At 50.5% G+C, this 26136-nt stretch overlaps 6 protein-coding genes across 6 annotated transcripts; 3 read left to right on the plus strand and 3 right to left on the minus strand.

Moving 5' to 3' along the window:
• Positions 1-4054: 4054 nt before the first annotated feature.
• On the minus strand, positions 4055-4951 carry UHO2_03604 (uncharacterized protein; the record flags this gene model as incomplete). The annotated part of the gene is made up of 2 exons (XM_041554210.1): positions 4055-4718; positions 4791-4951. The coding sequence occupies 2 exons, from the start codon at positions 4949-4951 to the stop codon at positions 4055-4057; spliced, it is 825 nt and encodes a 274-aa protein (XP_041410144.1).
• Positions 4952-5633: 682 nt separating this feature from the next.
• Positions 5634-6740, plus strand: UHO2_03605 (putative RBG1 - ribosome interacting GTPase; the record flags this gene model as incomplete). The annotated part of the gene is made up of 1 exon (XM_041554211.1): positions 5634-6740. One exon carries the CDS (start codon positions 5634-5636, stop codon positions 6738-6740), a length of 1107 nt encoding a protein of 368 aa, XP_041410145.1.
• A 389-nt stretch (positions 6741-7129) lies between these two features.
• Positions 7130-8480, minus strand: UHO2_03606 (uncharacterized protein; the record flags this gene model as incomplete). Its single annotated transcript, XM_041554212.1, has 7 exons — positions 7130-7312; positions 7384-7448; positions 7479-7660; positions 7697-7803; positions 7895-8074; positions 8190-8285; positions 8370-8480. The coding sequence occupies 7 exons, from the start codon at positions 8478-8480 to the stop codon at positions 7130-7132; spliced, it is 924 nt and encodes a 307-aa protein (XP_041410146.1).
• A 2816-nt stretch (positions 8481-11296) lies between these two features.
• On the plus strand, positions 11297-14443 carry UHO2_03607 (uncharacterized protein; the record flags this gene model as incomplete). Its single annotated transcript, XM_041554213.1, has 1 exon — positions 11297-14443. The coding sequence occupies one exon, from the start codon at positions 11297-11299 to the stop codon at positions 14441-14443; it is 3147 nt and encodes a 1048-aa protein (XP_041410147.1).
• Positions 14444-15766: 1323 nt separating this feature from the next.
• On the minus strand, positions 15767-19372 carry UHO2_03608 (uncharacterized protein; the record flags this gene model as incomplete). Its single annotated transcript, XM_041554214.1, has 1 exon — positions 15767-19372. One exon carries the CDS (start codon positions 19370-19372, stop codon positions 15767-15769), a length of 3606 nt encoding a protein of 1201 aa, XP_041410148.1.
• A 6151-nt stretch (positions 19373-25523) lies between these two features.
• On the plus strand, positions 25524-26004 carry UHO2_03609 (uncharacterized protein; the record flags this gene model as incomplete). Its single annotated transcript, XM_041554215.1, has 2 exons — positions 25524-25834; positions 25962-26004. 2 exons carry the CDS (start codon positions 25524-25526, stop codon positions 26002-26004), a joined length of 354 nt encoding a protein of 117 aa, XP_041410149.1.
• Between the last annotated feature and the right edge of the window lie 132 nt (positions 26005-26136).

The following is a 26136-nucleotide window of genomic DNA, read 5'->3' on the forward strand; positions in this document are numbered from 1 at the left end:
GTCACTTCACATTTCCGTGAGGCAAAAGAATTGAAGATAACAATTAATACACGGCGTTATCGGGGTCATGATCAGACTCCCTTTACAACAGCTGTATGTTCTATGTAATGCTTAGTTTTCATAGTGTGAACCTAAATGACAAACACATATATATACTCCATTTGCCGCTCTAGTCCTATCTGAGATGGGACATGTCAGTTCATTTGTACTCCTATGTTGCTATGATACTGAGTGCCACTGAGCTGTCACCATGACAACAATCATGTATCTCATTGTGCTTCTCGCTTAAGTAAGCCTCCTGTGCCTTGGTGTCTTGGCTGTGACATGTGCATCTTGCTTGAGTTGCCAATGCATCTTCAACTCCCCCCTTTGGCAGGATCTCCAGCCCTATCATCCTAGCCAATCGTGAGGTGTTGAGACCCTGTAAAGGCTTTGTCAAGACATTTGCAACATTGTTTGCTGTCCCAACATGTTTGATTGCCACATCACCCTCTTGCACATGATTGCAGATGAAGTGATACTGTGTGTTGATGTGTTTTAACTTCCAATGTTTGGCTGGATCTTTACTCACCTGCATGCACCCCTGGCTATCAGTGTATAGTATGGGCTGAACATCTGTGATCTCCAAATCCTGGAGCAAATATGAGAAGAACAATGCTTCTCGCACCGCTTCGGAAGCAGCAATGAACTCTGCTTCAACTGCCGACAATGCTACACATTTTTGAACATGAGACTTCCAACTCACTGGACATCCATACACATATGTTATTGACCCTGAGGTGCTCCTTCATCCATTTGTGGGGTCAGATGCCCAGTTTGTGTTGGTATACATTGTTACCAGTGTATCTGAGTGCTTGTTTGCCTCCCCTCCTAAGTGTAACTGATATCCATTCATCTGGTTCAGGTACTTTACCATGTGAATGGCTGCCTTCCATGCACTGTCAATCGGGATTGACATGTATTGTGATAATATGCCAATGGCAAAGGCAATATCTGGTCAGGCTGTGTTGGAGACCCATAATAGTTGGCCAACCAACTCTTGATACTTCTTTGCTTGTTGAGGATCACATCTCTCACCTCCGGCGATGTTCACAATGCTCAGCATAGGTACCCAAGATTCCTCTTTTGCTCCTCCTAACCATTTGTTCACCATTTCTTTGATGTATGCTGTTAGACCCAGAGATATCTTCCTCTGTCTTCTATCACGTGTGATCTTGATACCCAGAAATTCTTTGATTCTTCCATTGTCTTGCATCTCCCATTTGTCCATGATCTCTCGCTTAGTGCGGTCTACCTCATCACGACTGGGTGATGTTATCAGCATGTCGTCCACATATGCTGTAATCAGTGAGTTCCGATAGGGAGGGTAGACTGAGTGTACTTCTTGGAGAACCGGTGAGGAGGCTCTCCTGAATGGTTACCTGTGATACCCAATGAGTGAGGCCCGGGGAACAGATGTCAACTAACCACTGTTGGCACTCCATACAGAGGTAACATGGCAAGTTCAGCTCCTAGCAATGGTGTAGTGCAACGTTGGCGCAAGTGTCGAGATGTTGACATAGCACTGTTAGTGATGGAGCTAGTGCTCGGTCATTGTTGCTGGCAGCAGTTAGGTTATAGGGACTGGTAGAGGTTCCAGGCCTGTGGTGGAGGTTCCACCTGTAGTTGAGGTGCTACAGTGTCAATGTAGGTGTCAACGACATCATATACAGTACTCTTCGTTTGACGACGAAGACTCAGACTTGTACTGATCACAATAGATGGAATTGCAATGTGCAACATATAAAGAATGTTGCTGTTTGTGTAGTATAATGTATGGTTACGATCACTGTGAAGTTCTTTTTAGTAGAGTGGATGAGTCTCCGCTCATCCAGTAGCATGGAAGGATAGTATATATACAAAACTGTACCGAAATCGCAATCTAGCACTGTCACATGACCTGCATGTGACATCGCTCAGGCCTTGCTTGGTAATGCTGACTTCAGCACCTTTCTGAGCTGCCAAGCTGACTACACTTCCAGAGTGATTGTTCCCTAGCAATTCATCAAGTGTCTAATTGTTGTCGATCAACAATGTTGACCTCCCACATGCTCGACAGGGTGGTGCTGCTCAACAACCCTCCCATCTGTTCCTGCCACTGGTAGTCCCCGATGTCCAGCAAGCTATGGTCATCTACTGGATCTCCCTGGGATCTGCTGAGCCAGGCTCTTACACTGGCCCTCAGCCAATTTAACCTCTCTGTCTGCACAGATGGCGCAGACTCCATTTCGGCTGACCGGCTCCCGTGACACAGGTTCTTTCTCCGTTCCGGTCGCATCGCTACGAGTCCGAAGGATTTACTGTCAATCTGGGCTTCAGTGATTGATCCTTGTTCCATCACCTCCGCTGTTCCTCTGCTTAACCTTTCTTCTGAATCTGTCTCCATATCCATGTATTCTTGTAGTGGCCCTTCATCTGTTTTGTCAAATATATTTTCTTTGTTATATCCTAGATCTTCAAAATTCTCTTCTGTCATCATTGCTGGAGGTGCCTTTGTGTCAACCAGTCGCCACTCCATTCTGTCTGACCAGCACTTTGATTCCATGAATTTTGCTGAATTGCTCCAGAACATGTTCAGATTATAGTCTGGACTGTAGAATAGCCAGCCCTTTCTCTCTAGACTGTATCCCAAAAAAATGGATGTGAGGGCTTGCTGGTCCAGTTTCTTGTTGTCCTGTTTGACTTTGGGTATGTTTACCCATGCCAGACAACCAAACACTTGTAGAAGTCTTAAAGCTCGCTCTGGTGACTTGCTGAACATGGCTTGGTAAGGGAATTCATTATCAACACTTGGAGTGAGGTTTATTTTGAACACCACAGCTCTGATCACATATGGCCAGAACTTCTTCAGTAGTCTCCTCTGCATTAGCAATGTCCTTGTCTTCTCTCCAAGGGTCCTGTTCATTCTCTCCACCTGTCCATTTTGTTTACTGTTGTATCCTACAGTGGTTTGCCACTCTATGCCCCTTTCTAATGACCATTCCAATGCATCATTGCTTCTCCATTTGGTTCCTTGATTGGATCAGATTGCTTTTAGCTTCCGATCCGTCTGTGTTTCCAGGAATGAAACAATCCTTTTGAGTTGCATAAATGCATGGCTCTTTCATGTCAATGGCTGTGCATACACATACTTGCTATGATTGTCGACCAGCACTAATGTGCATGTGTACTCTGTCATGTGGGATGAATCTATTATTAGATCAACATGGATAAGATCCAGGGGCCCTATGGCTCTTTCACTGCTACCTTGCCCCATTTGAGTGCTTGTGCTCTTGGATCATATGCACTGCTCACATGTCAGAGCAGTGTTTGGATCCAATTCCATGGTGTGCTTATCCTTTAACTTGCTCATGATCACCTTAGCTTTATCCCTCCCTGGGTGTCCAAGATGCTCATGCCATAGTTGTTGCTTCAAAACTTTCGGCTCATTCTCAATATGCTCGAACTCCTCATCAACACCTTCAAACAATGGTGTTGATGTGGCCATTGCGCTTTCTTGCCATGTGTTGCCTTGGAACTCCAAAAGTCCTCACTTGTGATTCTTTGCAATCTTAAGTGTCATGCTGTTTGTTAGAAAAATTTGACTGCCAGTTGTGTCCAATATCACTCGTGCTCCTTCATCCATTAATGAATTCATTGACAGAAGGTTAACATTAAGGTGCTTCACATATAATACATTTTGTAGGGAGATTTCCCCATAATCTGTTGATATGCTTGCATCTCCTATAGCTGCTGCTTCCAAGACCTCGCTTCCAGCAGTAATTATCTGCTTCCGGCAAGTTCTCAGGTGGATGAGCATGCTATAGTCATTCACCATATGATAACTCACCCCTGAGTCCAAGATCCAATGAGCTGTCTCTTTTGTGTTCAGGGGGTCTTGCCACTTCAATGGGAGGGTGAGGGAGCACCACACTTCCTATTTAGGTTTAGCAAGGCGGGAGTCTTTGGGGATGGTGACCAAGGCGTCGCATTGGCTAATACCATGCCCGGGTCGCTTGCAGATCCAGCATCAGATTCAGCATGGTCTGCCTGCATTCCTCAAGCTCGCATGGCTGTTGTTGGCTTTGGCTTCGGTCTCTCCAGTCCATTCGTTTTGATCATCATTGCCAGCGGTTCTAGCACTGGCTTGTTGGGGGTCAATCTTTTGCATGGGGATGCTCTTGACAGCAGTCTGCCAGATGCTTAGTGCAGTGGCAAGAGTGTTGAAATCGATTTGATGGATGGTAGTGACCATCTCCTTATACACTGGATACCAGATCATGCATTTCTGCAGAGCCGAGAACAATGTATCATCAGCAAATGGTTTGCCGAGGAGGCTGCTTTCAGTCTGTATGGACTGGATCTCTTGAATTAGCTTTCTGGCATCCGAGTGAAACATCTTTGTATCATTGAGCTGCAAGATAAGTGCAAGTCTGTGAGATGTCTTGGTGGCTTCATTCGTGAGACCGTTTTCGATCTTTCTCCATACTTGATTGAAAGTAAGGTACTCTTTGATTACATCTAGAACAAGGTAATTTACATTGTGTTCTCCAGTAGTGTCGATTGTTCCATGCAGGGCATTAATTAAAGCATCATCGAGGGAGCGGCTCCATTTTGGGTGCTTCTTGTCATATGTTCCCTTGAGATGTTTCATTGCATGGGGCACAGATTGGAGGAAAGATTTCACGTGAGTGCTCCAGCTATAATAGCTGCATGACATGAGCTTTGGCATGGGTTTGAGGAGTTTTGCTAGGGTGCAAAAGTTATATCACTTGTTGCCATCATCGAAGTTGGAGTCAGAATCAGTGTCTTTGTCAGCTTCATTGTTGATGACCTCCAGCTCATTCTCATTTGTGGCATCATTGTCTACCTGAACCTGGGTGTTCTTGCCTTTTCTGCTTCCTTTGATCCTTATTTCGGTGTCTTCTACCATTGTTGTTGATGAGTTTCAGTTGGCTCAGTGATAGCTTCTTCAGACTCTTAATCAATTGAAGATAACAATTAATACACAGTGTTATCGGGGTCATGATCAGACTCCCTTTACAACAGCTGTATGTTCTATGTAATGCTTAGTTTTCATAGTGTGAACCTAAATGACAAACACATATATATACTCCATTTGCCGCTCTAGTCCTATCCAAGATGGGATGTGTCACTTCATTTGTACTCCTATGTTGCTATGATACTGAGTGCCACTGAGCTGTCACCATGACAACAATAATGTATCTCATTGTGCTTCTCACTTAAGTAAGCCTCCTGTGCCTTGGTGTCTTGGCCGTGACACGTGCATCTTGCTTGAGTTGCCGACGCATCTTCAACTAAAAGGCAGTTCTTCTCTGTCTTTTCGTTGCTGTCGTGCGGAAGGTGATCGATTTTTTCCCCTACAGCTCAGAAGCTTTGCCTTTTGGCCATTCCACAAATCTCCACTCACACCTCTCCTTCACCACCAAGCACCAGCCAGCTGTCATCTTGACCACACATCTATATCTAACTTTACGCTTACTACGACTCCCTACGCATACATCTCGCTGCAACAGGGCACTACGACAAAGCTTGCCCTACCTCACCCATTCTGACCGCGCCGGACTGAATCCGAGCAAACACATTCCACCAACATGACGACGGTTCAAAAGATCAAGGAGATTGAAGATGAGATGAACAAAACCCAGAAGAACAAGGCCACATCCTATCACCTGGGTCAATTGCGTGCTAAGCTCGCCAAGTTGAAACGAGAGCTCATCACTCCCTCTGGTGGTGGAGGTGGTGGGCCTGGTATTGGATTCGATGTTGCCAAGACCGGTGTAGCTTCGGTCGGATTCGTCGGTTTCCCTTCCGTCGGCAAGTCGACGCTCATGTCAGGCTTGACAGGTACTACATCAGAAGCAGCAGCATACGAGTTCACCACCCTCACATCAGTTCCAGGAACCATGAAGGTGCATGGCGCTCCGATTCAGATCATCGATTTACCCGGTATTATCGAAGGTGCAAAGGACGGTAAAGGTCGTGGTCGACAAGTCATTGCTGTAGCCCGAACATGCAACCTTATCTTCATTGTGCTCGATGTAGGAAAGCCGCTGAAGGACAAAGCTATCATCGAGAACGAATTGGAAGGATTCGGCATTCGACTCAACAAAAAGCCACCCAACATTGTCGTTCGCAAAAAGGAGAAAGGTGGTATCGCCATCACCAACACTGTTCCCCTCACCAAGCTCGATCACGACGAAGTCAAAGCCGTACTCAGCGAATACCGTATCAGCAACGCCGACGTCTCCTTCCGACAAGACGCCAACATCGAAGAGCTCATCGACGTTATCGAGGGCAACCGTATTTACATCCCTGCCATCTACGTTCTCAACAAGATCGACTCAATCAGCATCGAAGAGCTTGACCTGCTCTACAAGATCCCGAACTCAGTACCCATTTCATCGCAGCACTGGTGGAACGTGGACGATGAGCTGGTGGAGAAGATGTGGCAGGAACTTTCTTTGGTGCGAGTTTACACAAAACCAAGGAAGGCGGCACCGGATTACTCGTCGCCAGTCGTGCTCAAGACAGGTAGGAGTACAGTGGAAGACTTCTGTAATGCTATTCACAAGGAGATTATCAAGCAGTTCAAGTTCGCAATGGTTTGGGGTAAGAGTGCTAAGCACCCAAGAGGACAGCGTGTCGGTGCGGATCATGTGCTGGAGGATGAGGACTGTGTGACGATCTTCAAGCGCTAATCTCAAAAGCATTGTTAGCGTTCGGCCCGAGTCTCGTTCGTTACTTTCACCCTATCTGGCCTGTTCAAGTGCTGAACTGTCCGTCTCTTTCGCCAAAACTTCACGTTGTGATCTTCCGCCATTGCATGCAATCCCGCTTTCTCTTTGTACTTTTGCATACCTTTCCACTTCTTTATTCAAGGTCATTCACAAAGCAAACCCATCGTGATGTTTGCGTTCGGACTGTATCCCTTTACACGATCTTCTTGAAATCAATCTCGACGTCGATCTGAAGCTTCCAAATTCACACACTCTCACGCTTGCAAAGACGTTCAAAAGACAAAGGAGCATTTCCGAAGAAGATACAATACATTCCTTCATCCATCCTTCATCCTTCCGTTGTCATGCACTTATAAAGCAACCGTCTTGATAAAGTCAGCGTCATATCTCTGACTACTAATCTTGAAGCTGTTAATCACACCATCGATCTCTGCGACTTCTTCCTTGGTCAGTAGAATATGAGCTGCCTTATTGTTATCGATTAGGTTCTTCTCCTTTCTTGCACCCGGAATAGAAAAGATCGTGGGTGATTTCTGGAGGACCAAGCAAGAGCGATTTGACCTGGGGTGGCGTTCTTGTCCGCAATCTTGCGAATGTCGCCGACCAACTCGAGATTCTTGTTGAAGTTTTCACCCTGAAAGCGAGGGTTGTATCGACGGAAATCACCTTCTTCGAAGTCCCAAACCGATTTGTACTAACCTGTGAGGAAACCGCGTCCGAGGGGGGAGTAAGCGACGAGAGCGGTGTTGTTTTTAACACACCAATCGAGGATCTCATTGTAAAGAACTTCGGGGGCCCAGGGAGAAAGTTTGATTTGAAGTGCATCAATACGAATCACCTTGTTGGCCGCCTCTAGCTGCTCCAACTTATACTCGGAAACACTGATGTATCGAACCTTCCCCTGTTCTTTGAACTACTTCAACGCCGCAGCCGTAGCCGTAACTTCAACGTTAGAGTCTGCTCGGTTGGCGTAGTACAAATCGATCTTGTCTACGCCCAGTCGCTTAAGCGAATCATTGTTTGCCTAGTGTAACCACTCTCGGTGTACTTCATGATAAACTTGGTGCAGAGGAAAACCTTTTCGCGCGAACCAGGATGGTTCTTGAAGAAAGTACCAATTTGGTTCTCGTTGTAACTCTACTTGCCGCTTCCGAGAGGAGAGTAGATATCGGAAGTGTGCCAGAAGTTGACTCCATCGGTGAGGCAACGGGAAAGAACGGTGTCGACTTGGTCTTGACTAACAGGTTCACCGTAGGATGCGGCAAGACCCATGGCTCCGAAGCCGATACTGCCGACTTGTTCGCCGGGCGAATGATAGATGGTGATGATGTTAATGCCGCACATTATCCGAGCTATGCAGTCTCATGGAGTGTATTATTTGCTGTGTAGAGGTTTCGCTGAGCTGAGAACCTCAACGTTGCCATTGATTTGGTCTGCTGTACCTATGCTGCTGCTTTTGTTCGAGACTGAGCTGGTGCAAAGACGTGCAAAGGGTAGAGGGCGATACTGTTGATGCCACACAATATTTCAGCTATGTATGTGTTAGTTACCGGCTCTGTGTCCTGTGCAGGACTCTCATCACACGCCAACGGGTGCTCGATGAGCAACAGAACCTGACCGTGCTGGACGGTTCGGGCTTGATTCACGCGATGTCAGGGTTTCAGCTACAGAGCGAGAAGCAGAAGCGGACAAGAAGTGCATAATGGCAGCAAACAGCTGGGTCAGGTAGGCGGCTTTGGCCCACTTTTAAGGGCTGAGCAAAGACATGCTTGCTTTAGAACGCGATCATGTTGATCCCTCACATTTGTCCCGCTTCCTCTGCAACCATTGTTATCGTCGGTGGCATTGGTCAAACCCATCTTGACACTACGACGCCCTTCCTTTCAGCCAAAGCTATCAGTCATTGACTCGGTGCTCTCCAAGGCTTTAAAAGTGTGTCGCTGACGATACCCGGCATCATAGCGAAGACAAAGTGACGCTTGCTCGCCAGTGGGATGAAGTGCAATCGTCACGCGGCGTAGCCTTTCGTTTTGAGCAAGACCGCAGATCAATAGAAAACAAAGGCATTGATCCCGCACATGAGATAGATGCAAAGCTCGTGGGAGCACATGCAGCCTACGCTCGAGGACTGACACCAAGACATACAGGGGGTATGTTGACAAGGCACTTTGTGTTATTTCGGCCTCCCGGTCCCGAATGCTCTGATCTAACATGTCGGCCCTTAGAAATACCGACGTATCTTCAACTGCTGACTGTTCAGATCGAGGGTGCACCCAGAGGAGACGATTCGTGATGGTTCAAGCGCCAGGACGTAAGCTGAAAACACTTATAGCTCTGTGCTGGAGAGTACAGTGAATTTTAGCAAGCTTACTCGTGACGACTCGCCTTCAGCGCAACTTTTCCGACTGCATGCGAGCAGTGGAAGCCTTTGGACGTGCAAACACCGGACTCTGATAGAAGGCAATAACGTCAATGCCGCACATTATAAGGTCAGGCTTTGTGGTGGACCAGACTGGTGATGTTACAGCTCGCGCATAAACCGTCCGAAAAATCATCGCATTACTCAATGAACAGTGTTGAGGATCCATGCTTGCCTTATACCGTTGGAAAGCTCTGCTTTCACTCTTTCTGATCGTAAAATCATAAAGCTGTGTATGCAATTCTATGTACAGTGAATAAAAGTCGAGAATTATTTTAAAGTGGGGCGATTTCTGGAGCGCTATATTGTGTTAAAATAAAGGAGACACTCGGCGACGATGATAGGGAGATATCAGTCAAAGTACGGTGTTCAAGCTAAAGAGCAAAACACTAACTATATTGACATACTGAAAATTAATGTGGCGGGAGCCTCGAGCTCCCTGCTAGATTTATATACAAACGTGTGGCACATGCCCGACTGTGGGCGTATCCTACCTAATGACAGTGTGTAACAACGAGCGGGACATGGTTGTATCCGATCTCTGTCTTGTATCGGCTCAGCCCGATTCCCGATCAGATTTGCCTCACGTGATCCCGATTAGATCTATTTTGCCTGATCGCCGACTGAATCTGCTCCGCCCAATCCTTTACAGATCTGATCTACATCACTCCGAGATCGGACTGAGTTGAGGAAGTTAAAGCCGCACAAAGCGTGGAGACAGTGAAGGTAGTGCTTACGGCCGAGTAGAAGGACTAAAATGTGTCACAACCTACTCAAGGCAAATGCTTTGTTATGCTCCGCAGTTAATGCGGCTCTCCGCCGCTCTCCTTTTGTATATATATATAGACTCCTCGCTCTCTCGCTCTCTGTCTCTTACCACCACCATCATCGTTAAATACCATACTCCTCAACTGATTAAGAGTCTGAAGCTCAGCAGCTTCCAGCCCACCGCCACCAAGATAGAGTCTGAAGCTCAGCAGCTTCCAGCCCACCGCCACCAAGATAGAGTCTGAAGCTCAGCAGCTTCCAGCGCACCGCCACCAAGATGCCACCAAGAGTAGACAGCGTAGCGCTACTCGAACGCACAATGCAAATGATCAGGGAAACTCACATCGACTGGGATGAAGACCAAGTCCTGGAGCGCGCCTTCTCGCTAATAAACATCCAACCCAACACCAACCAAGCGGAGAAGATCCCCAAGTCGGTGCTCAGCATCATATCGCAAATCGTCAAGCTCAACGAGAACAACTGGGCCATCTGGGAGCCGATGTTCATGGACTGTATCCGGCCGGTCAAGAACGCCAAGCGGATCCTCACTGAGGAGATTCATAGGGGCCACACCGACTATGATGAGGAACTGGACAGCCACTTGCTGGGCCTCATCCTATCCTCCTGCGACCACGGACCCACCAGCCGCATCGACACCTACACAGTGCGGGAGCAAGGTGAGGAGGAGCAACTCGGCTCTACACTCTACAGGAAACTCAAGGCCGCACTCACAATAAACGACGAAGTTAAACTCTCCGCCATCCACAACCGAGTACACGAAGTAAAGCTAGCCCAGCGGAACATTGTCAACCTCGGTAAGGAGCTCGACCAAATCTGGAATGACGCAGCCAGGCTCGGAAGCCGCATGGACGAAAAGCTCAAGAAGTCTACTCTGTACCGCTGCGTCAAGGACGACTGGCTCTACACCCAGACAGTAGACTCCCTCAAAGCCGCTCAACCTGGTTGCAGCTACGAGTATGCCTACCATGCACTAGCCAAGAAGCACCAAGAAGCCGAGCTCTCAGGTCGTATCCGAGCCACGGCCAGAGTTGCAAGCAACAGAAGTCCGGCAGGCCAAGCTGGCGAGCACAGGCAGGTCCTTAACCAAGAGGGCTACAACAGGGGCAGGCGTGACCCTGCGCACCCTAATGAACCGGCCAAGTGCTACAAGTGTAGGCAACCCGGGCACATCGCCATAAACTGCACCAACAGCCAGGAGCGAACCCCTACTCAGCAGGAATAGGGACTCGGGTGCACCTCCTTCGTAAGCAACACTGGCAACCGCAACCAAGACAGCACGTGGATTCTTGACTCAGGAGCTACACATCACATGGTACGTGATGGGGGTAAGCTCATTGCTTCGACGCCGAAGCAAGGATCCGTAGACACTGCTGGGCATGAACGGTTGCGGGTACAGGCTATAGGCGATGCAACTTTGCGAGTAAGAGACGTCAAGATACCGCTCACTGATGTACTTCACGTCCCCAACCTTAGCAAGAACCTATTGTCAATCCCAGCGCTGACTGAAAATGGTGCACGCGTGATATTTGAAGAGTCTGGAGCTACTATCCTCCAACACGATGGGAGCATGGTCAAGAGCAAGACCAACCGGCGCAAGAAGAGATGGGAGGTCTACAGCGACGCCCTAGCAGCACAGCTCAATGATCCCCTAGAGGGCATTGATGCCACCACAACACCAGCAAAGCCCGCAAGCCACACAACGAGCAAACTATGGCATGAACGATTCGGTCACCCTGGCAGGAACAAGACCAAGCAAATCCAGGCCCACTACTTAGGAAAAGAGACACAGCTTGGACATGATGCAAGGGACTGCAACTGTTGCAGCCAAGCAAAGCAAACACGCGCAAGAATGACAAGCAGCAAGACAGAGCGAGCCCAGGCACCTCTGGAGCTGGTACACATTGACCTGATGACGGACCTGAAAGGCCATCCCAACTACCACCACGCATTGATAGTTGTAGATGACTCGTCATCTTACGTATATGTGAAACCACTCCTCAGCAAGGCCGAAGCGTTCCCTGCCCTAAAAGCATGGATCAAGACGGCAGAGATAGCAACGGACCACACACTAAAGTGCATCCGCAGCGACAACGGAACAGAGTGGTCCAGCTTTGGAGCAGAGGAATGGAAACGAGAAGCAGGGTTCAGGTGGCAGAAAACCACACCATACGTCAGCGCCCAGAACAGGAGAGCAGAGCGCATGATTAGATCCCTTCAAGAAAAAATGCGTGCAATGCTGGTTCAGAGATCGGTACCAAAGGAGCTGTGGCCCTACGCCATCATGGCCGCAGGGCACACACTGAACTTGACACCCTCCACCGAAGCAAATAGGGTTCCATACGAGGACTTCTATCGCAAGTCTGCGCATGGTTTGGCCAAGCAGCTGCGTGTCTTCGGTTGCCTCGCTTGGGTCCACCTCCCCAGGAAAGATCACGCAGGAAAGCACGGCGTAAGAGCAATCCCAGGAATCATGGTCGGATACGATGACGAGCACAAGGGATGGAAATTCTTCACCCCCGGCCACTCCCCATCCATACGGTGGAGCAACTCAGCCACATTCCACGAAGCCAAAGGTTGGCATGATCGCCCCAGCGTGCAGAGCCCACTGCAGTTCGGGTTCGAGAGCCTCGAAGCAGAAGGCACTAGACCCGAGGCAGATAGCGACAAGCCCGAACTGGAGGTGGAAGTACTCGACATGGAGGATCCACTCCCCGAGCCACACACTGCACCGCCCACCGACCCTACCGACGACAACAGGTCGGAGCTCGATGTCGAAGAGATGATTGGAGAAGCACATACAGCCGCCTTGAACCTCACGCCGACCTTAAAGGAAGCACTTGCCGGTGATGATGCGCAACAATGGCAGGAAGCCATACGCAAGGAGCTAGATGGACTCGAGGCAATGGGAACATGGGAGATAGTGGATGTTCCACCAAACACTAGACTGGTCGACTCCAAAATAGTCCTTCGGCTAAAATTGGATGCCGACGGCATACCCGTCCGGCACAAAGCAAGACTCGTCGCACGGGGCTTCACACAGCAGAAGGGTATTGACTTTGAAGAGACCTTCGCGCCTGTGGCACCACTCAGCGCAATAAGAGCCCTGTTATCCTTGGCAGTAGAGCGCAACTGGGAAATCCATCAGCTCGACATCACAATGGCTTACCTTAACTCCACGCTCAACCACATGATCTACATGAAACCACCGGAAGGCGCCAAGGTGCCGACGGGGAAAGCCTACCGAGTCATCAAGGGACTATATGGTCTTAAACAGTCGGGACGGGAGTGGAACATGGAATTTGATAAGTTCCTGCGACGTTCAAACTTCCACAGGCTCGACTGCGCACCATGCATCTACACCAGAGGAGAAGGGGATAACTTCGCAATAGTGGTCATCTATGTCGATGACACGTTAATTATAGCCCCAACCCTAGAAACAGTAAGGCGCATCAAGGAGGAAATAGGCCAAAGATGGCGGATGGAGGATGGCGGCAACGTCTCCCACTTCCTCGGGATCAAAATCACCAGGAATCGAGAAGCAAAAACCATGGATCTCGAGCAAACCAGCTACGTCAAGCAGCTTCTGGATGAACACCTGGACAAGCGCAGGAGGAAATCTAGCGTCCCACTCCAAGATATCCCAGTCCCAGAGACGGCAGCAAGCATGGCAGAGCGAAAGGAATACCCACAGATCGTCGGCAAACTTCTGTGGCTGTCAAATGGAACACGTCCGGACATCAGCCAAGCTGTCGGCGTGCTTGCACGCTACATGACACAGCCGTCAAAGGAGCATTACAACGCTGCACAAAAGGTACTCCAATATTTGGACCACACACGTGACACCCACTTGCAATATGGCAGCGACAAGCAACAAGATTTCCTGACAGCGCACAGCGATGCAAACTGGGCAAGCGATGCCACAGCACAACGCAAGAGCTCATCTGGCTCAGCGGCGTTCGTGTGCGGTAACCTGGTATCATGGAAGTCAGCTCTTCAGCGCTGCACTGCCCTATCGGCAGTGGAAGCAGAATTCGTAGCCGCGACAGAAGCCGCACGAGAGATCCTGTTCTTCAAACACCTCTTCAAGACCGTAGGCATTGACGCCGGTATCCCCACAATCTTTTCGGACAACACTGGCACTATTCAGGTTAGCAAGGATCCCGCGCAACACTGGAAGTTAAAGCACATCGATACCAAGTACCATTTCATCAGAGATAACGTGCAAGACGGAAAGGTCAAGATCAAGTACATCAACACTGCAGACAACTTAGCAGACCTCTTTACCAAGCCGGTGGGAAAGACCATGTTACAGCGCGCGCGACAGGGATTGGGACTGAAGGCCAAGCATGATGCAGTGGATCGGCAGCCTCCTGCCTTACCACTGAGGGAGGCAGTTGAGGAAGTTAAAGCCGCACAAAGCGTGGAGACAGTGAAGGTAGTGCTTACGGCCGAGTAGAAGGACTAAAATGTGTCACAACCTACTCAAGGCAAATGCTTTGTTATGCTCCGCAGTTAATGCGGCTCTCCGCCGCTCTCCTTTTGTATATATATATATAGACTCCTCGCTCTCTCGCTCTCTGTCTCTTACCACCACCATCATCGTTAAATACCATACTCCTCAACTGACTGGATCGCAATCTCCAACATATTGATGTGCTCTAGTACTTTGTGTTACCTCCTGTCAGGGGTCGCGCGCCTGAAACCCAGATCTGTCTGTCGAGGTACTCGGTGACTGTCAAGTTGTGCGACAGCTATTGTGGGTTTCGACTGGCCTCTGTGGACACTCCGTTCAGAGGTGGCTCGGCACGATCAATGTCGTTATGAAGGTTATGGTGATACCAGGGTCTGGTGTTGTTGTTGATGATGATGAGGTTGTTGGTGAATGTCGATGAGTTTGGTGGTGAGGTTGGTCGCGTCAACACGAGTGTCCAGTGTGCTGACTAATGCTGAGTGATCCCCGGACCGCAGTGGACTACTGCCTTCGGTTCTATCTATATCCGGACCGCTACCTGCTATGGGTGCCTACGGATTGTCAGGTAGTGGTGATACAACACACGCACTACGATGAGGAGCAATCTTGATGGATTGCTGCTATGCTGACTGTTAACTAATGAGTACTTGTGTTTCTAAGTATTGACTAGTTATATGGTGAGTAGAGTGGATGGGGATCCACTCGGCCTATGATGATGAGAAAGCATGGTTATATACCTCTTCACAGTATCGCCAGCGATGCTGCTCCTGCTCTCTCTCCAGAGAGTGCCTTCTTCATCGAGTACTGCTCAGGGGCCTCTCCTGCTTGGCACCCCTGTGCCTCTTGAGCTGTGTCGACTCCTTCGACACTGCTCCTCCTCCTCATGAGCTATGTCGACTCCTTCGACACTGCTCCTCTTCCTCATGAGTTGTGTCGACTCCATCGACACTGCTCCTCCTCCTCATGAGCTGCTTGCCGGTTACCGGTGACCTCTTGTCAGCAGGCCGGTCCTTCATGACGTGCTTGGACCTCCTTGCATACAGGCCGGTCCTCCATGACGTGCTTGGCCTCCTTGCATACAGGCCGGTCAAGTTGCTCTCCCACTACGCCTGCTACTAGTACCAGCTAGGCCTCCGGCCTCTTGCTCAACCATCCTTAGGCCTGCTATGGTCTTGGTGCTCTATGCTCCCCTTCTATGAACCTCCATGCCCGTGTCCTAAGGCCTATGACACTACCCCCCTCTTAAGAGCCGAGCTCCGTTGAGGCTAGTCATGCTTCTGTGTCTGGTTCATACTAGCTCCTCTCCTCCTACTCCTCCTCCTGCTCTCTCCTCCTTCTTCTGCTCGCTCCTCCCCCCTCTGATACCTCATACTCCCGGATGAGGTCGGGACAGTCGAGGTTTGAGACGGGTTCCCAAGAGGCTGCCTCCTCTGAGTACCCCCTCCAAAGCACTTTGTACTCCGTAGTCCCATTGAATGAGCGCTTGTCAATGAGTGCTTCTACTTCGAAGTCGAGGTCTTCATCAGGAAGTGATGGTATGATTGGCTGGTCTGTCCTGTGAGGAAGTGAGCTAGTCTTTGCTGGCTCGAGCATGGAGACATGGAACACATCATGAACCCTAAGGTTTGCTGGCAATGTGATCCTGTATGCTCGGCGTCCCACTCGTTCCTGGACTGGATAGGGTCTTGCAAACCGGGTATCCAGCTTCGGTGTAGGTCGCCTGGTCTTCCAGTTCCGGCGGTTGATATAGACCATATCACCCACCTTAAACTCGATGTCCTTGTGCTTCCTGTTATACTGGTCCACCGTCCGACGCTGTGCCTCCCTGATCTGCTCCTGAAGATACTTGCAACGCTCCTTCCCATCCATGAGGTACTCGAAGCGACCTGGATCATTGACTCCTAGTCGTTGAGGGATGTCAGGATGGGCTTTGGGGTTCCATCCATAGCATGCAAAGAATGGTGAGACACCAATGCTGTTGTGGACCGTGTTGTTGTATACAAAGGCTGCAGTGTCCAGCAGGTCTGCCCAGTCGTTCTGCTCATAGTTGCAGTACATCCTTAGGTACTGCTCCACGACCTGATTGACTCTCTCTGTCTGACCATCAGTTTGAGGATGATAAGCCGTGCTAAGTGAGTGCTTCACACCCATCTGCTCTGCAAAAGCTTTCCATGCTCCTGATATGAACTGCCTGCCTCGGTCCGAGACCATGTGATCAGGGTATCCGAAGAGTCTAACCATGTGTCCATATAGCAACACTGCAGTCTGTTTGGCCGTGACTGTCTTATGGGTCGGGGCCAGGATGGCAAACTTGGTCAGCCTATCGACAATGACGAGGATGGAGTCATAGTTCTTTGAAGGTGGTAGTCCTTCAATGAAGTCGAGGGATATCGAGCCCCAGGGTCTGTCTGGTGTGGCAAGTGGCTGTAGAAGGCCATACGGACGATGACGAGGAGCTTTGTACCTCGCACAAACTGGACAGCTAGCTACATAGTCAGCAATCCAAGCTGTCATGCTTGGCCACCAGTAGTGCCGTTGAGCTGCCTTGATGGTAGCATCTCTTCCTACATGTCTGGCAGTAACACCATCATGGCATTGGGTCATCACCATGAATCGCAGGTGCTCTACAGAGAGAGACTGTCCATCTACTTCCTTGGCACTCCTTGAGTGTCGGTTGTTAGTCCTCCCTGGCATGGTCACCTTGGGGATGACTAACCTTCCTCCACTGTACCATAGGTCGTCCTTGAGCTCGAAGGGCTTCTTCGAGTGTATCTCCTGTAGCTCTTGATCTAAGGGCTGGAAGATCTTGACCAGGTCTTTGAGCCCTTTCGATGCTATGGACTCCATCGAGAGCATGGGAGCCACTAGGGTCGAGTCATGGTCCGCTGTTTCCGCAAACACCCGAGGAGGCAGTAGTTGCCTCACATTGTGATCCTGCTCTTCACCAGCTGGTTGCATGTCTGCCCTTCTGGTGAGAGCATCGGGTTCACCACCTTTGTCTCCTGGTCGATACTGCAGGATGAAGTCGAAGTCTGCTAGTAGCATTGCCCATCGAGCCTGTCGGCCAGTGATGCGTCGCTGGGACTTGAAGTACTTGAGGGCTTCATGGTCCGTGAGGATGACTAGTTGACTAGGTAGTCCAGCTAGCATGTGTCGCCACTGAGTGAGGCAGGCGACCACCGCTAGGAGCTCCTTATCATGGATCTCGTAGTTCTTCTCGGCAGAAGACATCTTCCTGGAGTAGAAGGCCACTGGGTGCCATCGTCCTTCATGCTCCTGCTTGAGTACTCCTGCTATAGCAAAGTCACTTGCATCGGTCTCCAACCTTGTTGGAAGGTGGTAGTCGAAGTGCTGAAGCACTCCTGCTGATGTGAACGCCTGAATGAGCTGATGGAAGGCTTGTTGGGCCTCCTCCGGCAACTCAAACTTCTTGAAGCGTTCCGTCGGCTTCACCAGTGATGTCAATGGCTTGGCTATCCGAGCGAAGTGAGCTATGAATCTCCTGTAGAAGTTAGCAAAACCCAGGAACCGTTGGATGTCATGGATAGACGCCGGCATCGGCCACTCCTTGACAGTCCGTATCTTTTCTGGGTCCATCTCAATACCCGTTGGCTTGATGATGTAACCCAGGAACTCCACCGTCTTGGTGTGGAACTCACACTTGGACAGCTTAGCAAAGAGCCTGTTGCTCCTTAAGCGAGTGAGGACCTCGGTGACATGCTTCACATGTACCTCCTCAGTGTCACTGAAGATCAGGAAGTCATCCAAGTATACTACCACATATACTCCAATGATGTCTCGGAAGATGACATTGATGAATGATTGGAAGTGAGCCGGAGCATTGGCTAGGCCGAAGGGCATCACTAGGTACTCATAGAGTCCCAACTGAGTGCCAAACGCTGTCTTCCATTCATCTCCTTTAGCAACCCGGATGAGGTTGTATGCTGCTCTAAGGTCTAGCTTGGTATAGATCCTTGCCTTCCTGAGCAAGAACAGCTGCTCCTCGATGAGGGGCAATGGTGCCCTGTTCTTGATAGTGATCTCGTTGAGACCTCTGTAGTCGACACAGAGTCTGAGACCTCCATCCTTCTTTGGTACGAAGAGCACTGGTGATCGTGCTGGGCTCTTCGATGGTCTTATGAACCCCTTCTCGAGGTTCTCATCCAAGTACCTCCTCAACTCGGACATCTCCTTGGGTCCCTTAAGGTATAGAGGCCCTTGAGGTGGCTTGCCTCCTTCTATCAACTCGAGGTGGAGATCATGCTCGGTATGATGGGGCAGCTTGTCTGCTTCCACCTCATCGAACACATCTCTCAAGTGTTGGTATGGCTTTGGTATGTCCGCAGCCGTCACCACCTTGTCCACCTCCACCTCCATCTCGATTCCTTTGTCGGTGCCTGTAGGTACGAAACCAAAGGCCGGGAGTGATGATGGTGGTTCCTCCAACAGCATGAACCCTATGGGTCCATCTTCCAGAGCTGCTCGTAGTATGCGCTCTGCTGAGACAAACTCATTACCATGAAGGGTTGGTCTCCTCATGGTTAGGTCCCCTGCTCCTGCTGCTTCAGGGGGTCTCTTCGGGGGTCGGTCCTGCTCCTGAGTCTTGAACTCCAGCTGGCCCGTATCCCATCGTATGGTGGGCTTGAGCTTCCTTAGCTCAGTGAACCCTAGGATGAGGTCGTAGTCGGCAGTGTTGGCCACTGAAGCTTCGACCACACCCAGATTGTGGTTACCAATAGTTACCTGCATGCTCGCAGCACTATTGATGGATAGCTGGTGTCCGGTGACACCATGGATCGATCTTGTTTTTATGGGTTTTGTTGGTATTTGGTACTTACTAATGAAAGAATCTGAAACTATGGACAAACCAGCACCGGTATCAGCTAGTATTCGAGCAGGATGGTCTTGAACCATTCCAGAGAGCTCCAGTACTGCTTTGCCTCCACTGGTCGAGAAACATACTTGACAATCTTGATATATACAGAGTGATGGCGAGGAGGTTTGTAGAGCAATGCATGCCATCAGTGCATCACCCCACTGACGTTTCCCTCGTCATCATCATCGTCTTGCTCCTCCTCGTGATCGAATTCCGAGTCCATATGCTGCTGATAAGGCCGGAGGTCCATGTCCTCCTGCTCTGGCTCGGTATTGCCTGAGCGGCCATCTCCAGAGTCAGAGGCCTCGTCGAGGGGGTCCTTGGTGACGACCATGACCTTTGGTCCCATAGGTCGTGATCCCAGAGAGTCTACCCTCCTGCTAGGGCAGTTCCTGGCCCAGTGTCCGATACCATTGCACAAATGGCAGGTGTTGTTGCTGCCTCCTGATGGTGCCGGGGTTCCTTTTGGAGCTGGAGTGGGTTGATGGGGAGGAGGACGATTGTTTGAGTGGGGAAGGGGTTGGGTGGAGTGTCGCGTCGGATAAGGTTGTGGCGGTCGATAAGGTTGAGACGGAAGATAAGGTGGAGCCGGTGATCGAGTTGAATAAGGTTGCGCAGCCGATCGCCGAACGGGAATTGAACTCTGGATTGGCCGAGTTCCTGGAGATGACGCGTTGTTTGCTTGCACGTGTCTAGCTGAGGCCTGCTGCAACAGCATCCTTTGTCGGTCGATCTCTTCGACTTCCCGGAACCACTCCCATAGCTCCTTCGGTGGATTCCTTTCAAACTTCTCCTGTATGCTGCGAGTAAGGCTTCCTCTGAAGAGGTCAATGGTTAGCTCGTTGTTGTCAGGGGTCTTGCGCCTGAAACCCAGATCTGTCTGTCGAGGTACTCGGTGACTGTCAAGTTGTGCGACAGCTATTGTGGGTTTCGACTGACCTCTGTGGACACTCCGTTCAGAGGTGGCTCGGCACGATCAATGTCGTTATGAAGGTTATGGTGATACCAGGGTCTGGTGTTGGTGTTGATGATGATGAGGTTGTTGGTGAATGTCGATGAGATTGGTGGTGAGGTTGGTCGCGTCAACACGAGTGTCCAGTGTGCTGACTAATGCTGAGTGATCCCCGGACCGCAGTGGACTACTGCCTTCGGTTCTATCTATATCCGGACCACTACCTGCTATAGGCGCCTACGGATTGTCAGGTAGTGGTGATACAACACACGCACTACGATGAGGAGCAATCTTGATGGATTGCTGCTATGCTGACTGCTAACTAATGAGTACTTGTGTTTCTAAGTATTGACTAGTTATATGGTGAGTAGAGTGGATAGGGATCCACTCGGCCTATGATGATGAGAAAGCATGGTTATATACCTCTTCACAGTATCGCCAGCGATGCTGCTCCTGCTCTCTCTCCAGAGAGTGCCTTCTTCATCGAGTACTGCTCAGGGGCCTCTCCTGCGTGGCACCCCTGTGCCTCTTGAGCTGTGTCGACTCCTTCGACACTGCTCCTCCTCCTCATGAGCTATGTCGACTCCTTCGACACTGCTCCTCTTCCTCATGAGTTGTGTCGACTCCATCGACACTGCTCCTCCTCCTCATGAGCTGTGTCTACTCCATCGACACTGCTCCTCCTCCTTATGAGCTGCTTGCCGGTTACCAGTGACCTCTTGTCAGCAGGCCGGTCCTTCATGACGTGCTTGGACCTCCTTGCATACAGGCCGGTCCTCCATGACGTGCTTGGACCTCCTTGCATACAGGCCGGTCAAGTTGCTCTCCCACTACGCCTGCTACTAGTACCAGCTAGGCCTCCGGCCTCTTGCTCAACCATCCTTAGGCCTGCTATGGTGGTCTTCCTTTATGACCCGAGCCTTGGTACTCTATGCTCCCCTTCCATGAACCTCCATGCCCGTGTCCTAAGGCCTATGACAGTTGTCTCCTAGGTTGACCTGTCCTTCCAAGTCTCTGAACTGCTCTACGTGTCGTGTGGCAGCTCCTGGTGCATCACTAGTGAGTCTGAGAGCTAGCAGCTTGTTGTAAGCCTCCATCCTAGCATTCCGGGGGTTGAACTGTTCAGCTAGTCGTTTGGTGAAGAACTGCCAGTCATTGAATAACCTCCCTTCTCTAGCTCTATCAAAGCGTAGCTTTGAGGTCCACCACTCTCGAGCAGTACCTTCCAATTGAGAACCCAGGTGGTTGATCATCCGGGTGTGCTCGTAGACTTGATTGAACCTAAACCAAGCTTCGGCTTCTAGAATGTAGATCTCGATGTCTCGGGGATTGAACTTTGGGAACGGGGTCGCAATGGGCTTTGAACGATCTGCCATGATGCTTGCCTCCTCCTCCTGGTCCTGAACATAAGGGTCCACTCGGCTCCTGCTGTAGGGGTCCCTGGTCTTGAGATACTTCGGCCCGGTGGGGGAAGCATACTTTTCATAGTTGGTCTCAGCATGCTCATTCAAGTTGAATGAGACTGATGGTCTTGATCGTGGCGCCGGAGTAGGAGTATGGGGGTCTCCTATCATGGATTCATCTCCTCCTCCTGCTTGGTCTTCTGAGTGAGAGAGGTCCGTTGCCTCCTCAGTCAGATGAGCTCGTCGTAGTCGTTCCTCCCGATGGCTTTGTCTGGTCAGCTCTAGCTGAGCTTCCATTAGTGCTAGTAGCCGGTCTAGCTTGTTGTTAAGGTCCTGATCCGTCATGGTGATCGTGAGGAGCTGCTTGAACGATCCACTCTAATGTCAGGGGTCGCGCGCCTGAAACCCAGATCTGTCTGTCGAGGTACTCGGTGACTGTCAAGTTGTGCGACAGCTATTGTGGGTTTCGACTGACCTCTGTGGACACTCCGTTCAGAGGTGGCTCGGCACGATCAATGTCGTTATGAAGGTTATGGTGATACCAGGGTCTGGTGTTGTTGTTGATGATGATGAGGTTGTTGGTGAATGTCGATGAGTTTGGTGGTGAGGTTGGTCGCGTCAACACGAGTGTCCAGTGTGCTGACTAATGCTGAGTGATCCCCGGACCGCAGTGGACTACTGCCTTCGGTTCTATCTATATCCGGACCGCTACCTGCTATGGGTGCCTACGGATTGTCAGGTAGTGGTGATACAACACACGCACTACGATGAGGAGCAATCTTGATGGATTGCTGCTATGCTGACTGTTAACTAATGAGTACTTGTGTTTCTAAGTATTGACTAGTTATATGGTGAGTAGAGTGGATGGGGATCCACTCGGCCTATGATGATGAGAAAGCATGGTTATATACCTCTTCACAGTATCGCCAGCGATGCTGCTCCTGCTCTCTCTCCAGAGAGTGCTGTCAGGGGTCGCGCGCCTGGAACCCAGATCTGTCTGTCGAGATGCTCGGTGACTGTCAAGTTGTGCGACAGCTATTGTGGGTTTCGACTGACCTCTGTGGACACTCCGTTCAGAGGTGGCTCGGCACGATCAATGTCGTTATGAAGGTTATGGTGATACCAGGGTCTGGTGTTGGTGTTGATGATGATGAGGTTGTTGGTGAATGTCGATGAGATTGGTGGTGAGGTTGGTCGCGTCAACACGAGTGTCCAGTGTGCTGACTAATGCTGAGTGATCCCCGGACCGCAGTGGACTACTGCCTTCGGTTCTATCTATATCCGGACCGCTACCTGCTATGGGCGCCTACGGATTGTCAGGTAGTGGTGATACAACACACGCACTACGATGAGGAGCAATCTTGATGGATTGCTGCTATGCTGACTGTTAACTAATGAGCACTTGTGTTCTAAGTATTGACTAGTTATATGGTGAGTAGAGTGGATGGGGATCCACTCGACCTATGATGATGAGAAAGCATGGTTATATACCTCTTCACAGCGTCGCCAGCGATGCTGCTCCTGCTCTCTCTCCAGAGAGTGCCTTCTTCATCGAGTACTTGTTCAGGAGTCAGGGGCCTCTCCTGCTTGGCGCCCCTGTGCCTCTCGAGCTGTGTCGACTCCTTCGACACTGCTCCTCCTCCTCAGGGGTCAGGGGCCTCTCCTGCATGGTACCCCTGTGTTTCTCGAGCTGTGTCAACTCCTTCGGCACTGCTCCTCCTCCTCATGAGCTGTGTCGACTCCTTCGACACTGCTCCTCCTCCTCATGAGCTATGTCGACTCCTTCGACACTGCTCCTCCTCCTCATGAGCTATGTCGACTCCTTCGACACTGCTCCTCCTCCTCATGAGCTGTGTCGACTCGTTCGACACTGCTCCTCCTCCTCATGAGCTATGTCGACTCCTTCGACACTGCTCCTCCTCCTCATGAGCTATGTCGACTCCTTCGACACTGCTCCTCCTCCTCATGAGCTATGTCGACTCGTTCGACACTGCTCCTCCTCCTCATGAGCTATGTCGACTCCTTCGACACTGCTCCTCCTCCTCATGAGCTGTGTCGACTCCTTCGACACTGCTCCTCCTCCTCATGAGCTATGTCGACTCGTTCGACACTGCTCCTCCTCCTCATGAGCTATGTCGACTCCTTCGACACTGCTCCTCCTCCTCATGAGCTGTGTCGACTCCTTCGACACTGCTCCTCCTCCTCATGAGCTATGTCGACTCGTTCGACACTGCTCCTCCTCCTCATGAGCTATGTCGACTCCTTCGACACTGCTCCTCCTCCTCATGAGCTATGTCGACTCGTTCGACACTGCTCCTCCTCCTCATGAGCTATGTCGACTCGTTCGACACTGCTCCTCCTCCTCATGAGCTATGTCGACTCCTTCGACACTGCTCCTCCTCCTCATGAGCTGTGTCGACTCCTTCGACACTGCTCCTCCTCCTCATGAGCTATGTCGACTCGTTCGACACTGCTCCTCCTCCTCATGAGCTATGTCGACTCCTTCGACACTGCTCCTCCTCCTCATGAGCTGTGTCGACTCCTTCGACACTGCTCCTCCTCCTCATGAGCTATGTCGACTCGTTCGACACTGCTCCTCCTCCTCATGAGCTATGTCGACTCCTTCGACACTGCTCCTCCTCCTCATGAGCTGTGTCAACTCCTTCGACACTGCTCCTCCTCCTCATGAGCTATGTCGACTTCTTCGACACTGCTCCTCCTCCTCAGGAGCTGTGTCGACTCCTTCGACACTGCTCCTCCTCCTCATGAGCTATGTCGACTTCTTCGACACTGCTCCTCCTCCTCATGAGCTATGTCGACTCCTTCGACACTGCTCCTCCTCCTCATGAGCTATGTCGACTCCTTCGACACTGCTCCTCCTCCTCATGGGTCAGGGGCCTCTCCTGCTTCATGAGCATCCAGGCCCATGACAAGTGCCTTCTTCATCGAGTACTGCTCAGGGGCCTCTCCTGCTTGGCACCCCTGTGCCTCTTGAGCTGTGTCGACTCCTTCGACACTGCTCCTCCTCCTCATGAGCTATGTCGACTCCTTCGACACTGCTCCTCTTCCTCATGAGTTGTGTCGACTCCATCGACACTGCTCCTCCTCCTCATGAGCTGCTTGCCGGTTACCGGTGACCTCTTGTCAGCAGGCCGGTCCTTCATGACGTGCTTGGACCTCCTTGCATACAGGCCGGTCCTCCATGACGTGCTTGGCCTCCTTGCATACAGGCCGGTCAAGTTGCTCTCCCACTACGCCTGCTACTAGTACCAGCTAGGCCTCCGGCCTCTTGCTCAACCATCCTTAGGCCTGCTATGGTCTTGGTGCTCTATGCTCCCCTTCTATGAACCTCCATGCCCGTGTCCTAAGGCCTATGACACCTCCCTTTGCCCTAATGGCCGCCTCTACAAGCCTTGACATGCTTTCTATAAGTGTCTTGCATGTCTCTGGCGCAATCGCACTCCATTCTGCCTCACAGTGCTTGGGCAATTCGCTCTGAGACTTTGCAATTGTGGTACACTTTGCAAGTTGCGGCTTGATCGGCCGCCAACTGACCCGCCCTTCATCAGCGCTCTTGGGGCTGTGGCAATGGCGTTCTGTATCCCCACTTCATCTTGCGTTGACGTACCCACCTACACGCAGATAACGTTGCCGGAGAGACTTGGTTGTTCCGGCTTGGGTTGTCGTCCCCCACACGCTTCATTTGATGCGTCTACAACAGATCAATGATCAGTGACCAATCAGCTCTTCCAACTGTCTATATAACTGATCTCTCTTGCCTGCTTGACATTTTTTCTCCTCCTCCATCCATACTCGGTATCGCTGTTAGCCAACATGTCTGGGTTCAAATCTCTCACCTGCCTCCTCTTTGTTGCGCTCCTCAGCGTGACCGTCCAAGCCGGAGCCCTGATCGGACATCATTCAACCCTCCACCGCCACATGAAACGCGGCGATCTCAAAGAATGCACCCAAGATTTGGCCAGTGAAACGTTCAAAAATAACAAGCATTCCTCCCTCAGGGCCGTCATCTGCTACAGGACAGACAATCTCTTCCACGTTGAAAATAAATCTAAGGATCATTTCCAAACTGCAAAACTGGGCACTTGCTCCAAGAAAGGATGGTTTGGGATTCGCTCTTCATATGTGTAAGTCCTGCCTTGCTCCCCCAACATCAGTCTCGTTTAGTTTTGAAAGCAGACAAAAGAGACTGACATTTCTGTGCTTATGGTCCTCGGCAGTTTCAGATGCTACTACCTCCTGGGCAGTAACAAGTTTACAGCAACAAGTGATGGAGGATACGATAATATCGCCTTGAAATATGTTGGTGGCAAATGCAACTGGGATGCAGGCAAAAAGGAGCTTTCTTGCCACGACTGATCCTCACACACATTCACACTCAAGCACAAGTCGAGGGTGGTAAGGTTACAGGCCAATCATGTTAATGTCT

The sequence above is a fragment of the Ustilago hordei genome (assembly GCF_900519145.1).
Source record: "Ustilago hordei strain Uho2 genome assembly, contig: UHO2_contig_06, whole genome shotgun sequence".
Classification (NCBI taxonomy): Eukaryota; Fungi; Basidiomycota; class Ustilaginomycetes; order Ustilaginales; family Ustilaginaceae; genus Ustilago; species Ustilago hordei.